General features: G+C 35.4%; 1 protein-coding gene across 2 annotated transcripts in view; it reads left to right on the top strand.

The window, feature by feature from the left end:
• KERA (keratocan) overlaps positions 1-3,430 on the top strand; it is a 31,188-nt gene extending 27,758 nt beyond the window's left edge. For both annotated transcript variants that reach the window (XM_089652593.1, XM_089652586.1), the window contains exon 3: positions 523-3,430. In XM_089652593.1, coding sequence (XP_089508719.1) covers positions 523-692 — 170 coding nt within the window. In that variant the 3' untranslated portion in view covers positions 693-3,430. The remainder of the gene's footprint in view (positions 1-522) is intronic.
• Positions 3,431-16,680: the final 13,250 nt, after the last annotated feature.

Below are 16,680 nucleotides of genomic sequence, written 5' to 3'. Positions count from 1 at the left end.
ACTACAAGCTTTAACCAGTGCTCAGCTGGACACTGATAGAAGTCACAAGACTGCAATTTACTGCTGATGAGAAAAAGTATTTAGCCGTTTATATTTACTAAAATAATTGCATTTCCATATTCTGTGTACTGTGTGAGACCTGATATAATGAATGCAGGGTCATGGGTTTAGTAACATTTTAAGTTTAAAGGACAGTCAGGGCGTTACTATGGGCAAAACTTACATTATTTTGCTGGGTCCGCAAATATACAGGTTTTGATGTGAACTCATGGTAGCAGCAAATCCGCACCTCTTCTCTAATGCACTTGTGTTCCATTTTCTTTTGCTTTCAAATGATTCAAATTATTTAGTTTGTTTCCTTACATTGAACAAATCTTACAGTGCAGCAAGCCAAAAAAGTGTACAATGCTGGTAAACTTCATGTTTCACCATTAAACATCATAAATGTCATAGTTTCTTAGATATCTTATGAAACATCTAATCACTTGTATCAAATTATTTGTGCACATTTCTATTTTGCAGATATTAACGGAACTATTAACTGTCCCAATGAAGTAAGAGAAGAATTTGACTCTCATTTTCCTCTCGGACCCCGTCTTCGTTATTTGCGACTGGATGGAAATGAAATTCAACCACCAATCCCACTTGATCTTATTATTTGTTTCAGACTTTTGCAAACTGTAGTGATTTAAGTATTGAAAGCTACATTAAGCATAACGTTTCAAAAAAGTTAGATCAACTTAAACCTTAAAGTGACTTTTTCCTTAGGTGATTATTTGTGACTTTTAAAAGGAGGATGTCTTGTATGTTTTTTTTTTTTTTCAGATAACAAATTAGGACCCTGTGCAGAATATATAAGAGTCTCTCTATTTTCCAAGATGCTAATGCTAAAGCTCCTCTAACACAATTTAAATTAGTTGGGTTGGTGGAGGTGTGGGGGGGTTAACTCATCCAGCAAACTTACAAACATATACCTATAGCACCTGCAAATATAATGTTTCTCCAACACAATGACATTAGAATAAGAGGCAGGCCTGTATTTATACATTCATGCACCTTATGCTAATTGCCTTGTGCCATCTCCCCCGTCATCTCATTCAACTGGGTAGGCTCAATATCTCACTAACCAAATCCAATATTATAACACCACAGAATAGGAACGGAGAATGAATGAAAATATTAGCCCACTCTGTATCAGTACACCTAGAACTGGCAAAAATAAGAGTAGGCAATGCTGAAACCCTAGCCTGCTAGCAGTTCAGTCCTTGGTGTAGAGACCCAGAGTGGGTAAACTGTAAGTGTGCAGTACACTATTCCACCAAACAAAAGACACAAACCATGCAAAAACAGCAACAATGAGGATTGCAGGCCTTTTGATTTTTTTATTTCACAGTCAGCAATATGAAGTATCACAGCCTATATTGTCTATGGAGAAATCTGGATTTGATGAGTGGGGCAGGATGTTTTAAATTTACAGAACCAGAGGACAAATCAACATATTAGCTGTACAGCGCTTTCCTTTAAAGTGAAACTTCTTGTTTTTTTAGATATCCATCCAACTCCACAAGCCATTTACTGATATTTTTTTTATTTTAATTAGATTTAAGCCATGCATTTCTTTATAGGAAACCTTTTCATCTGTATTTAAAATGAAACTTTCTTCTTTAGTCTTAACCCAACTTACACTACTTTGACTATGTGTTTCAAACCATGGCCTACATGGGTACTATGCACCACAATAGATAAATCAACAGAATAATGACCTAGGCTGAGTAGGCTCAATATCTCACTAACCAAATCCAATATTATAACACCACAGAATAGGAACGGAGAATGAATGAAAATATTAGCCCACTCTGTATCAGTACACCTAGAACTGGCAAAAATAAGAGTAGGCAATGCTGAAACCCTAGCCTGCTAGCAGTTCAGTCCTTGGTGTAGAGACCCAGAGTGGGTAAACTGTAAGTGTGCAGTACACTATTCCACCAAAAAAAGACACAAACCATGCAAAAACAGCAACAATGAGGATTGCAGGCCTTTTGATTTTTTTATTTCACAGTCAGCAATATGAAGTATCACAGCCTATATTGTCTATGGAGAACTCTGGATTTGATGAGTGGGGCAGGATGTTTTAAATTTACAGAACCAGAGGAGAAATTAACATATTAGCTGTACAGCACTTTCCTTTAAAGTGAGACTTCTTGTTTTTTTAGATATCCATCCAACTCCACAAGCCATTTATTGATTTATTTTTTTTATTATAATTAGATTTAAGCCATGCATTTCTTTATAGGAAACCTTTTCATCTGTATTAAAAATGAAACTTTCTTCTTTAGCCTTAACCCAACTTACACTACTTTGACTATGTGTTTCAAACCATGGCCTACATGGGTACTATGCACCACAATAGTTAAATCAACAGAATAATGACGTTATTATGTATATGCTTATTCTGTTTAATTTTGGATATTTTTGGTACAGATGGCCACAATTGAAACATACAATGTAAAAAAAATTAAAATCTAGAAGAAAATAATTCAATATTCTCCTTTTTACTATAACACTGTATGATCATGTGGTAATAAATTAGAGATGAGAAATCCCCAATTAGCAAAAAAACCCAGCTTACTAATACTAGTGAGTGAGTCTGATGCCTTATCACACCTCAAGTATAGCTACTGTTAAGCTCTGATGGCCATCAGAGTCAATAAGAACAGGCGTAGAAGAATTTTTAAGCACTCATCTGAGCTCTGTCTATATCAGGCTGTGCCTTTTAAAGGATCTTATTGGGATACAACTGCCAAGTGGAGCTGCACAATGCAAGATCATTGCTTATAGGGTCCACTGTACCGCAGAAGCAAAGAGTGGGGCGGTGACCAGATTTCACTGAGTACATCCTGATACAGGTGCGTCTCAGACATTTTTTTCAGTCATTGTCCTTTGTTGTATTTGAATTTATTTGCTGGTAAAGTAGATCATGCCAGCAAACATTATACTATGTTTTCCTTTTCACTATAGTGTTTAATAGGTGCTACATAGGCCACAGGGGATAAAGAATCAGTGTCATATAACAAAGCCAAAAAAGTGTTCTGCTCTCCTTTAGCCTGTTTTCTATCAGATTATCTGTTAATGCTTGTTACCACCATTAGCTTATCCTGTATTAGTGGAGACTTTGAGGCACAAGGATGGCAGTGAGGGATAGTTTTCTTATCAAAGTGCCTCCAAGTATAAATTTACCTAAGCATCTAAAAAGGAAAAAAAAACAGCAGATTACTTACATGGGCTAATTCACATAATTTTGGTATATTATATCTTATCATTCTATATGTTTACAAACCTTATATGCTAAAGTATTTGCAATTTTTTAAATAATTTGTGAATGGACCATACTGTATGAAAGTCTGTCTCTGAATACAGTATATTTACTCTACGCTTGTATATAATATAATATCTACGCTTGTGCTATAATATGTATAACTGGAAGTTATAATCAGGTTAGCGTGATTTCAGTGACTATTTAGTTCTGTTCTAACAATTTTGGGCACATCACTCTTGGCAACCAATGATATCTGAGGGTAGAGTTGAGGAAACCCAATGGACGCATTTAAGTTAAGAATAAATGAAATGGGGGAAAGAAAGCAGAAAAAATGTACTTGAGAAACAACAGTTATGTTACATAGGAATGCTATGGTCAATTTGTGCTTCAAAAGTACGTTCTTGTCACCATCAGAAAACATTCAGCTCTTGAAGAATCAACAGATGAATCTGACTGGATTATTTGTAATGTGTCAATGGCATCAAAGAAGAATGGCTTTCTTGGAACAAAAATTTCCGTGAAGGCTCCTAACTCATTTTGCTCCAAAAAATATTTGAAGTGTATCCACCATATTTTACATCTTTGTAAAGGGGGCAGATAGAGCTGTCAGATATGGTTGTCTAGATTTTTGTTTAATTCATTTTAAATAGGCAAAATGCAAACATTAGAAATTAATACATTACCTTTAATCTTCCCTGATATAGAGTTTACTTAAATTGCGCTACCCCAAATATGTGCCATAAAATGTTACTAACCAAGGCTCCTGACTACCAGGATATTATAGAGTGGTATTCAAAACTTAGTTTGCAACTTAGGAGAACATTTTTCCTTTTGTTTTTACATTGAGGGACAAAAAAGTGAAAAGGATTAGCTAGCACAATGTCAATGTAGCACTAAGAAAGAATGAGTCAGTTTGGAAAGTCAGAAGTTGGTTCTATAGCGCTGCAAGCACAAGTCTGCATTTGCAAAAACTTTACATGACATGTTGCATTCCTGCATGAACATTTGATACTCATAAAATAACATAAATGTAATTCAGAGAATTTGGTGTGCCGGATGGGCCTAATATTAAGGGTTGTTTTTATTTGTTTCGGAAATAAATACGTATATTATTTTTCAAGTGAGGATTGGATCATATAAGAGGAGACATGATCCAGCCACCACCCTCACCCAACTGTAGCGAAAAAAATCTCATTATTGCAATGATCTGCTGTTGTAGAGAGGGGAAGTGTTGTAAGGGAGGTTAGTGTTGCCAGCTATAGTTGATCAACTTGTGTGCAAACAGCCTATCCATACTTGGATAGGCTGTTTGGCTGGCTTTAGTTTTTGTGGACTGCAATGTCAGCTTTAACCCTTTTCTGATGCGTGGTCTTAGATGCGTTGATGTCCAAGCCAAGGTCTGCAGCTCCGACATGCATTAGTTAATTTAACATTAAATCTATAATTAATTTGCATACCAAAATAAAGTTTATATATACTGTATATATATTTAAATATATCAACAATAACCAGAAACCGGCACTCAAACCTCTCTCGCTGCACTCAAAATGGAATAGTGCATTTTCTGAGGTGCGCCCTTGATAGATTGGGGAATCTTGATACTAGCAGAAAAAAGCAAAACAGGGAACACTCTCCTCGTGCATTAATGCAAAAATCAAAAATTTATTAAAAAGATGCAAAAACATACTCACAAGCCATAAAGGTCATAAAAACATAGACAAGAAGTCAAAGGTGTCAATCGTGGACAGCATGGGGTTTATTTACTAAAGCTGGAGAGTCCAAAATCAGACTCACTTCTGCATAGAAACCAATCAGCTTCCAGGTTTCATTGCCAAAGCTTCATTGAACAAGCTGAGGTTAGAAGCTGATTGGTTTCTATGCAGAAGGGAGTCTGATTTTGGACTCTCCAGCTTTAGTAAATAAACCCCCATGTGTCCTTGGATAAAGTGCTAACGCGTTTCAGGAGTCGAACTCCCTTAATCAGAGCAATAGATGAGAAAGGGAGTTCGACTCCCGAAATGCATTTGCACTTTATCCAAGGATGCATGCTGTCCACGATTGGCACCTTTGACTTCTTGTCTCTGTTTCTATGACCTTTATGGCTTGTGAGTATGTTTTTGCATCCTAATACATTTTTTTTTTTTTAGCGTTAATGCACAAGTAGAGTGCACCCTGTATTGTTTTTTCTGCTAATATTTAAATATATGGCTTTATTTTACAAAAGCCTAACAAAATAATGCAGCCAGCAGCCAACAGAAAAAGAAGGGTTTTCTCCAGCACAATAGCAAAACAAAATAAACTTGCCTTCAACATATAAAAACTAGATAATGTCTCACTGACTCAGGACTTTTACCTGCAGGAGGGGTATCACATTTCAAAGAACTATTTCTAGCAGAGACAGATCTCTTAGCAGTTCTCAGTAGCACAAACAGTTTCTCCAGGCATCTGTTGAACTCTGAGACTCCTGCTACCCCATCTGTCCAGGACCCATCCTTGAAGTCATGTACAATATATGTGTGTTTGTGTGCGTATGTGTGAGTGTGTGTGTGTGTGTGTGTGCATGTATGTGTTTAAGCATTTAAAACTTTTGTTTGGTACACTGTTTAAATAAAAATCTTGTTGTGTTTTTTGTTTTTTTTTAAATGATAGGAATACAGATGTGTAAAAATGTAAATTAAACAATTTTTTGCTAATACTGTAATTGCTTTTGGCATTTTCAGTATTAGACAGATCAGCCCTGTCAAACTCAGGTGCAGTGGCAAATGAAGTACCATTTGCAGGATTATTTTAGTTAAACCTCCAACCTACATTTAATCATGTCATAGTTGACAAAATGATCACATGCTTGGGAACTACTCTGATTGGTTCCTTATTGTAGTAGAGACCATAACTGTCAGTGGCATCTAGGACTTGGAGCCACCAGCTGTGCAAAGTGTTGATGGGTGGATCTCAGAAATAGGTTTATTTACCCATCCCCAGTACAGTGCCACATGCTGATATTTTTCTATTTCAAAATACAGCAGTTGCAAATGTTTTCTTCTTTTAAACCTAAAGCTTAATAGCCTTGTCAGATCAGAGAGAATTCTCTTGCCAGGTTTTCAGACAGTAAATAAGACCCAGACACACTAAAAGCCAGTGGTTAAAGCAACTGGGATAACTACAGATAATGGCCCTGTCAGACTGGAGGGAATTTTCTTGCTCGGTTCTCAGACAGTAAGCCCCAGCAGGAAAAATGATCTGTGTCTCTATCATCTAGAAGGAGAAATCAGGTGCATTCTTAAATCCTGTTTGGCATACAAAACCAGCAAGCAAGTTAGCATGCGTCTAACTCTAGAAGAACTGGGTCTTATGCACATATGGAAAAGTTATCTCATTGCAACTAAGAGAGAATGAGAAATCTTCCTGTTCTTGCATGAATTCAGTACTGCTGAAACATGCTGAAACTACAATAGATGGAATAACTAATTACAGAATGAATCGTTTCCTTTTTTAATGGAGAATGGTTACCATTGCCTATTTAATGTAGAGATGTTTCAACCTGATATTTCTGTGTGAATAGCAATAGTTTCCAACACTTAAACATTCAGTATTTCTTTCTAGTAAACATCTCTATATCTTTATTGTTTGCTAATATTTATCCTATATGGCTACAAGTAGAGTAATATGATCTAAAAGTCTGTTTTCCTTGAAAGGTGTAAATGAGAAAAAAAGGTTTTTTTGAAAGTAGACACCCATAAATCTATCTTGACACACAGCACATAGTGAATCCTTGCACATATGCACTGTCAGGATTTTAGCTCTGAAAAAAAATCACTATATAATTTATGAAAACAGGCAGGGATCTGGAATTAAGGCGATTTCCTACTATTTTTCATAAATCAACTGATAATCCAAGTTCTTTATTTGCACTAATTTGAAGACGAAATAAAAAGCAATAATGTGTAAAAATATACGTATATTTATTAATAATAAAAATCAGTGCAAAAATGGTAATAAAATATAATTGGTGATGATAAATAATAACTAAATCAAACTAGCATTTCAATTATCTAATCAAAGATAATTGTAACAAATTCAAACCAGCAATATTATCAAATATTAATGAAATAGGACCAACTGTCTAGAAATGCAGCGCAGTAAACTATCAATAACTCAGTAAAATATGACAATGGCTATGCAAATTGACCACATGATCTCTCTACAACCATATAGGCAAAGCTCAAAGTGACATGAACTGATTTAGAATACCATACACAAGAAAATCCAATAAGCTTAGAATCTATCTGAGGTCAAGAACAAATGTTCACTAAGTTGTCTGTATTGTCATATATACCCAACTAAACCACTGACTAGAAGCTGAAATCAGCTTTGTGGATATTTCAAAGAGAATCTTCCCCCTCAGAGAATTGAAATGAAGATAATTTATACTGCAGTTAAAATTATTTAAAATCAACTCCAGTGCTAACCATAGCCAATATCAGACTGAACGGTTTAGCTGGAGATATAAGGCGAGCACACATTTCCTGTAGAAACATGAAAATTATACATTACCAATATAGATTCTATGGTATCAGTGATGTCAGCTTTTGGTCAGCTCACTTCTGTCTGTGTATGTCCGTCTATTGTCCCTTGTCTACCCCTTCATTTGTCCTTCTCCTAACTTTTATCCCCCCAAAAAAACCTAGGCAGGCAAAGTTTATCTTGCCTAATTATGACATCAACCAATGTATCATGTTCTTTAATAAATTATCCCAATTACCTGAAGGGGCTGTAAAGAATTAGGAATAATTTTGGATTTTTCCTACAACCTCCGGTTCCATGTCAGTAGTTGACTTCTAACCTTCAATTGGTTGAAATGCTATACATTTTAGAAGTAGTCCCTCGTTTGACAGAACTGGTTAGGCAAACTGGGACCAGTGTCACTTAAAATAATGTATTACCTAAGCGATTATAACAAAATTTCTCTCTATACATCTTACAGACATTTGCTGAGGTCATTTGTACTGAGATTTCTTAATTATCTAACTTCTGTAGCATACAGATATTGTAATATAATAAACTCAAAATGAATTATTTATAATGTTGAAAACATAATATCCAAAATATATACCAATATGTATTTTGCTAAAACCAATTAATATAGATAAAATGTATATATATATGGAGATTGAGATAGTAATATAAAACCCAAATTACTTAATTAGGCAAGTATTCACTTCATGTAATAATAATAATAATAATAATACAATTGACATTTTGATTAAAATAATCTTGTCAAATAATAATAACACCATATGCAATGTAACTTTGAATATAAACTCTTTTTCAGATGTTCATGGAAGAAAACAATCATTGTAAATAGTTCTTCATCTTCGTTCAATCGAGACATGGAATCCTGAATTAATCTTGCAAATTGGTACTATGCTCAGTCCTTATCTATCAGGCTGTCTGGAACTACCATACCCCCCAAATTTACAACCTGGGAAAGCATGCTATAAGAAACCAAGAATGTCTGCTGTTAGAATCTTTGTTCAGAAACCATGAAAATAGAATATAAAGAACAAAATGGCTTCCAGCATGCCCATGTTACATGATGTAAAGATGACATGTTCAGGTCTTTCAGTTTAATTCTGTGAGCACAGAATAGTTCTGAAAGCACATTTACTGTGTATATGGGTTTACAATAACCTTAATTATGGGGTGGATGGATGAATGATGAAATTAGTTTAGGAATATATCCACTTTTTAGGCCAGCTAGAAAACGATATTGAAAGACTGGAAATATACCACAAAGTTTTTTTTTTCTGGAAAAATATTTTTTTCTAGTAGATTTGCAGAGTTGAATACAGAAAATGAAAGCCGCATACAGTAAACTTCATTTATTTTAATAAGAAAATAAAGAGATAAAAAAGCTAGGAAACTCATTAACACATAGAACACATTACAAACCCATGGTGGTTTATCATTTAAGCAAATTTTAAAAAAATGGACTGAAGATCAAAATAAAGACTCAGTCCACTGCTGCCTATGGCTGCTTGGTAGAGATTCTGTATATTGCCCTACATAACAGACAGTGCACAGTTCACATGTGTTTATCTGCCTGCAAACAGTAAGCAGGAAGTTTATTACAGAGAAAATAATTGAGTTCTATCATAGATGCAGCTACAAACTTATAAACACTACCATCTACTGGTTGAAGAATATTTCTATACTGAACAATAACACTGATGTACTGAAGTAGTAGTTGCACACAAATACATGAACAATGTATTCCAACACTCAACAAATACTCCTTACATTATTCCCAGTTTAGAACAGATGCTCAAATTGAAGGAAATTCCACATCGGTATCACATAAAAAAAGCAACAAAGTGACACAAAAATAAAAATGAATGCAGCCAATCTAAATACTGTAAAAAAAGGAAACCAGGCAACAAGAGGCTTCAATCAGGAAATCCACCAGAAGCAGTGGAGGCATCCCAGCCAAACATCTTTGCTGTGTTGCTTGTGTAGCATTGAGATCATGAAATTTTGAACACACTGAATTTACATCGACAATTACACTTCTATTGATGGTTACCTTGTTTGTGTCACGGTGTAGAAATCTGTTTCCCTTTTGAGATTGACTGTACTCCACAAGTACACCTTCCTTTGCGCAAGCATCTAATTTTGTACTTTTGTCTTTTGAGATGTGCACATAGGCTTTGCTTCCAAAAATTTTGAGATGGTTCATATTCAGAGCTTTTCCATTCCACAGTTCACATGGAGTCCCTTCAGTTGACTCCCCTTGTAGTTGATTTTGGAGATAGCATGCAGTCATAATTGCCTCCCCCCAGTATGTGGTTGGCACATCTGCATCAAACAGAATGGTTCTTCCACTCTCACACAGAGTAATGTTCATTCTTTCTGCAACCCCATTTTGTTCTGGGTTGTATGGTACAGTAGTTTGAAATATTATGCCATGCTTTCTGCCATGCCTGTGTGTTATCACCTGTATATTTAGTTCCATTGTCTGTGTGCATTTTGCCAAATTTTTGCTTACTTGAGCCAAATACTGTTCAAGTTTCTCTGGTACTTCACTTTTGTTGTGTAACAGGAATAGTGTAGTATACCTGGAGTAATCATCTATAAATGTGAGAAAAATGGCTTTTCTTTCCTGGAGTCAAAATTTCCATTGGACCACAAAGATCTGAATGAATTAAGTCCAGGGGTTTCTTAGCTCTGCTGTTACTCTGCTTTGGAAAGGCTTATCTTGTCATTTTTTCCTTTTATACAGCTGGTGTATTAAATTGTTTGATCACATGGACTCATTTTTATTCCACTTTTATAGTCATTCTCAGTTATTTTCTTAATTCTTTTGGGACTTCTGTGCACAAGGCAGCTGCGCTGTGTGTGAAAGCAGCTTAAATGTTTTTCCTCCTTGGCAGTATTAACCACCTCATTGCAGTTCAGCTGATACATTTCATCTGCAAGTAAGATATCCCCTTTTGTGATGGCACAACTGTCATCTTTGCCAATACATTGCCTTGTTTTGTGAGCTTCTTCACTGACAAAGGATTAGTTTCAAGAGCAGGGACATACAGGACATTTTTCACAGGTATCTTTCTGGTGACTCCCTGGGAAATAGGACAGTAAAGAAAACTGTCTTCTATTCCTTCCAATCCCATTATTTGCCCATTAGCTGTGGTGATTTTTTTCTCTGGTTAAGGCAAATAAAGAAATTGCTGTCATTTTTCATGTGACTCAGCTCCTGAATCAACACACCATGCCTGCAAAGATGAGGTGCAACTTTCAGATTGAAAAGTATACTCATTATCTGAAGAAAAATCAGTTTCTTCCTTCACACTTTTGGTTTTTTTTTATTTAGTTTGCTATTGCATTCTAGCTTTACATAACATATTCTGCAATCTGCATTTAAATTACCTTATTTCTTTAATACAAAGAATTTACATGTCTCTTGTTGCATGCTACTGTTTTTTTATTCTATTTTTCATTTTTAAATCAGACTTTGCAACAGAGGCACTGTCACTATTATTGCTTTTTTATGTTTATATTTATCCATAAGCTTGCCCTTAACATATTCCAATGTCAATTCATCATCTCAACGTGCATTAAGTGCTGTGACGTTTCATAACTTTTTGGTAAACGACTGCATAATAGTGCTGCGACATTAAAATCTTTTATTTCTTCTCCTATACTACTCAGGCATTCAACCATTTCCAAGGTTTGCCTTATGTAGACCTGTATATCCTGGCCTTTCACCAGTTTGGTTTGGTACAGATTTCTATTCAAATACAGTTTATTGCGGAGATTAACTCTTTCATGCATTTCTTTAGCAGTTTGACACTTACATATATGTATGATTTGATAATTTTTTAAGCTAAAAGAGATTGTGCTGTGAGCATTCTGATCTTTCTCTATCCACTCATCTGAAAGCTGTTCTGACCTGACTTAATTTATACATTTCTAAGTACCTTCTCTTATTAGCAGCATTTTCTTCTTGAATTTACAAGACTGGTAGTTCTGGCTTTTCAGGCTTACAAATTAAAGCTTTGGCCATTTGATTTTATTTTGTTGCAGTCTTCTTTGCTGTATCTTGCATATATTTGCTGTAGCAGGTTATGACTGGGCTACTGGGCCCATAACCTGTTAGAGATTCTCTAAATAGCTCTACAGAACAGACAGTGCACAGTCCACATGTGTTATCTCCTTTTTTCACTGGAAACAGGAACTTTATTATAAAGAAAAGACATAGAGTTTATCATAGATGCAGCTACAAACTTATAATTGCTGACATCTACTAGTTAAGTAATATATTTACTGAATACTGATGTAGTTGTTGTACAAAATACATGAGCACTGAATTTCAACACTGATCCCAGACAGATACTTCTTATAGTACGCTCACCTGCTACCTGCAGCATTCTTCCATTGGGTCCAACTAGACCAGCCATTTCAAAGATTGGCTGCAGCAAGTAAAAAAGTTCAGTGGGAGACAGAGACAACAATCAATGCTTTGATTTGAAAGACCATAAATTAAAAAAAAATACAAAAAGCAATATGTAAGAGAGGTTCTGCATAAACATAATGAGATTTAATTCACCAATCTCACAGTTCCAAGAAGACGTATCTGAAGTATGTTTACATTAAAATATTGGCATGCATACATGTTAAACAATCAATTTGTTTCTATTTATAGGTGTGTAAAAAAATGCCAGTACAGAGTCAGTTTCAAATCAATTCTAAAACAGATGACAATAATACATGTAGACTGACCTCAGACATCACCAAGTAAAGAGGTAAAGCAGTGTAATATAAAATAAAAGCTAATACAAACTGTAGATGACTTGCTCAGACAACTAGGGTCAGTGTCACCACTGGTAGCATTAGGTGATACCTGGACCCTACAGAGGTTGCTCAGGCAGTCCAACTCCTCCAGGATGGCACATCAATACGTGCCATTGCCAGAAGGTTTGCAGTGTCTCCAAACACAGTCTCAAGAGCATAGAGGAGATTCCAGGAGACAGATAATTACTCTAGGAGAGCTGGACAGGGCTATAGAAGGTCCTTAACCCATCAGCAGGACCGGTATCTGCTCCTTTGTGAAAGAAGGAATAGGATGAGTACTGCCAGTGTCCTACAAAATGGCCTCCAACAGTACACTGGTGTGGATGTCTCTGATCAGACAATCAGAAACAGACTTCATGAGGGTGGCCCGTGGGCCTGACGTCCCCTAGTGGGCCCTGTGCTCACTGCCTGGCATCATAGAGCTCGATTGGCATTTGCCATTGAACACCAGAATTGGCAGGTCCACCACTGGCACCCTGTGCTTTTGACAGATGAGAGCAGGTTCAACCTGAGCACAGACGTGAAAGGGTCTGGAGAAGCCGTGGAGAACGTTATACTGCCTGTAACATGCTGAGCATGACCGTTTTGGTGGTGGGTCAGTGAAGGTCTGAGAAGGCATATCCATGGAGGGACGCACAGACGTCTACAGGCTAGACAATGGCACCCTGACTGCCATTATGTATCGGGATGAAATCCTTGGACCTATTGTCAGACCCTACAAAGCCATTTTTGGCATTGACAAGCATACTTTTTTTGGAAATAGAGACTTTCCGAGCACCAAAATTGAACAATAATTATAATAAATTAACATTTTAGTGAATTCAATCTTTAAAAACCATAAAGAGGTTCTTTTTACATAATATGACAATATGGTATTAGCAATTACATTTGACTGATGGGAAAGCTTGCGCTTTATTCAAGAAAGTAGTGTAAACCTGACGCATGTAATTCATACAAGAAAAATGTACATGTAAAAATGTACAACATATATTGCTATTTTCTCATATGTCATTCATTTTCTTTGTCAAAGCCATACTTGCCTTACATAACCATATGTCAGTTAAAAACAAAGGCTTTAATGGTAACCCTTTGGTGTCCTGCAAGCAAATGAACCTCTTTGGTGATCCCTCTGAGCAGATGGAGGCTAATGAATAAATTTATAAAGACACTGGTTATTTTCAGTGTGTATTTAGACTGAAACTTAAATACGTTTATCCATATACATCAAACACTTACATTTAAATAAGTAGTAGCAGACAGTCATGGGCCATGGCGAACTGAAAATAATTGGACATATAAGGTTCAGCAAACAATTTCCTCCGAATATCTGAAAAGCAATAGAAATATACACCATCACAAAAAATCAAACAACATCATAATAATTGCCAATATATAAAAAATAATAAAAAAATATAAATGTGTGGTATAGAGTAAAGTACAACGCTGCCTGAAAAACACGCAGCTAATTTGAGAATTGGATGTTACACATCAAAAGATATGCTAGATTATATCCCAACGCCTATTTGAAAAACAAGAACCATTATGCATATATAGCACTGACTACTCCAAAAACCATTAAGCATGTGTAGCTCTGAGACCCCATTCACACCTGAGCATACCTAGCAGGAAGCTCCAAAACGCTCAGGGGGAAAAAATCAATATTATTCTATGGAGACGGTTCACATCTACACTCCAATCCACCTGAAGCAGAACACCTGAATCTCAAAAAGGTTTTGGAGCTACTTTTGTAGCTCAAATTGGACAGATTTGCATGTTTTTGGCGTGTTTATATTTAATTTGGCGTGCTTTTATTCCATTTAATCTATTTGACTTTATTCTATTTGAAATTCAAAATTTGGAAAATGGTTATATTTTCTATTTTTTTTTCTATTTTATTCTATTAAATTCGAATGTATTCTATTTGAAATTCAAATTTCGGAAGACGTTTATTCTATTCTACTGTTTTTTTTCTATTATTTTCTCTTAGTTTCTATTGTTTTCTATTCTTCTCTTATCTATTTGAATTCAAAATTGATTCTATTCAAAATTTGAATTTTCGAAGATGGTTATTTTCTATTGTTTTTTCTATTTGAATTTGAATAGATTCTATTTGAAATTCGAATTTTGGAAGACAGTTATATTCTTTTTATTTATTCTATTCTATTGGTTTTTTTCTATTCCATTTTATTCTGTTCTTTTCTATTCTATTCAAATTCTAATTTATTCTATTCAAAATTTGAATTTCACTATTATTCTATTCTATTGTTTTTACTTTTCTATTCTATTCTAATCTATTTTATTCAAAATCTAATTTATTTTTTTCAAAATTTGAATTTTGGAAGATAGTTTTATTATATTTTATTCTAGCCTATTGTTTTTTTATATTCTATTATTTTCTATTCTAGTCCAGCCTTTCTCAACCAGGGTGCCCAGGCACCCTGGTGTGCCTTCAGGCTTCTTCAGGGGTGCCCTGGCAAAATGCCCAACAATTGTATACAAGCAAGCAGGTGGATCAATCCTGCCTTTTAGTACACAAAGCTACAGGTTTTCATTGTGCACTTTTATGACCTTCTAGCTGCCAGCATCCTAATAACCAATGACATCATCATCATCATCAGTTAAAATGTGTTATTACGCGAAACGCATCCATGCTGTCTGTTGCCTAAAATATTTATTTCGAGCAAGAACTCATCTATGTGGTCTTTTATTAAACTCTCCAGTATCTTCTCAACTATAGAAGTTAAACTAACAGGTCTATAATTACTTGGTAAAGATTTTGATCCCTTTTTAAATATAGGAACCACATTGGCCTTAAACCAAACCAGTGGTACTATGCCAGTCATTAAAGAGTCCCTAAAAATTAGAAACAATGGTTTTGAAATGACAGAACTAATTTTTTTAAGGACCCATGGGTGTATGCCATCCAGTCCAGGTGCTTTATTCACCTTTATTCTGTCTAAATATTTTTGGATCATATCAATTGGGAGCCAATGTTGATCATCTGGAGCTGTGTCAGTACCAAGAGATCCCCCATGCTCCTTTGTATACAGAGAGCTGAAGAAGGTATTTGTCCCCTTCTCTTTGCCTTCTCTTTGTCCCCAGTCACCAACTCTAGATTATTTTGTAAAGGGCCTACATGCTCGGATCGGAACATTTTACTATTAATATATTTGAAGAATTTTTGGGGGTTTGTCTTGCTATCTTTTGCAATCTGTCATTTTTGCAGCCTTGATTTCTTTTTTACGTATTCTGTTATATTCTTTGTAATGTTTAATCAACTATAGCGTTCCTTCATTTTTATATGTAATAAAAGCTCTTCTCTATTATTTATGGCTTTTTAATTTTTGTCCATAAGCCACATAGGTTTGATTTTTAGCCTTTTAAACTTGTTGCTCTTGGGAATATATTTTGCAGTGTGTTTTCTGTGTTGTGTTCATCAATGCCAATATTCCCTCCCAGTCTAATTCTTGGAGAGCAGCTTTCAGCCTTGGAAAATGAGCTCTTAGAGTTCAGTGTTTTTATTTTTCCCGTATGTGCTTGTTGTTTACAGCTAACAATAAATTAAATCATGTTATGGTCACTGCTACCCAGATGTTCTTTTATATGGACATTAGTAATAAGCGCTGCATGGTTTGAGATTACCAGGTCCAGTAAAGCGTCAGTCCTAGTTGGGGCCTCTATGAACTGTACCATACTAAAGAATTGTCTCTCTTCCATTATTATTCTATGCTGTTGAAATATATCTGAACCCAGAGTGTCACAGGTGTCAGGAGGCCTGCAGGGTAGCACTACATATCTTACGTATGTGATGTCTTGACTTCTTATAGGGACATTTTATACTACTTATTAGTACTCAGGAGGTAAGAAGTGACTGGAATTCATTTATCAGTTTCAACAGAATAGCAGCAGCTAATACTTTGCAAAATTATTGCTTAATCGTGTTGCAAAGTTTCCTTGGAGAAGATTACTTTTTTTTTCAACAACATATATATTTAATCATATAAGGAAGGTTATTT

The sequence above is a fragment of the Staurois parvus genome, unplaced genomic scaffold (genome assembly GCF_062004578.1).
Source record: "Staurois parvus isolate SC_StPar_1 unplaced genomic scaffold, SC_StPar_1.0 ptg000025l, whole genome shotgun sequence".
NCBI lineage: Eukaryota > Metazoa > Chordata > Amphibia > Anura > Ranidae > Staurois > Staurois parvus.
The sequence above is the reverse complement of the archived record's forward strand: the minus strand, read 5'-3'. Positions and strand labels throughout refer to the sequence as shown.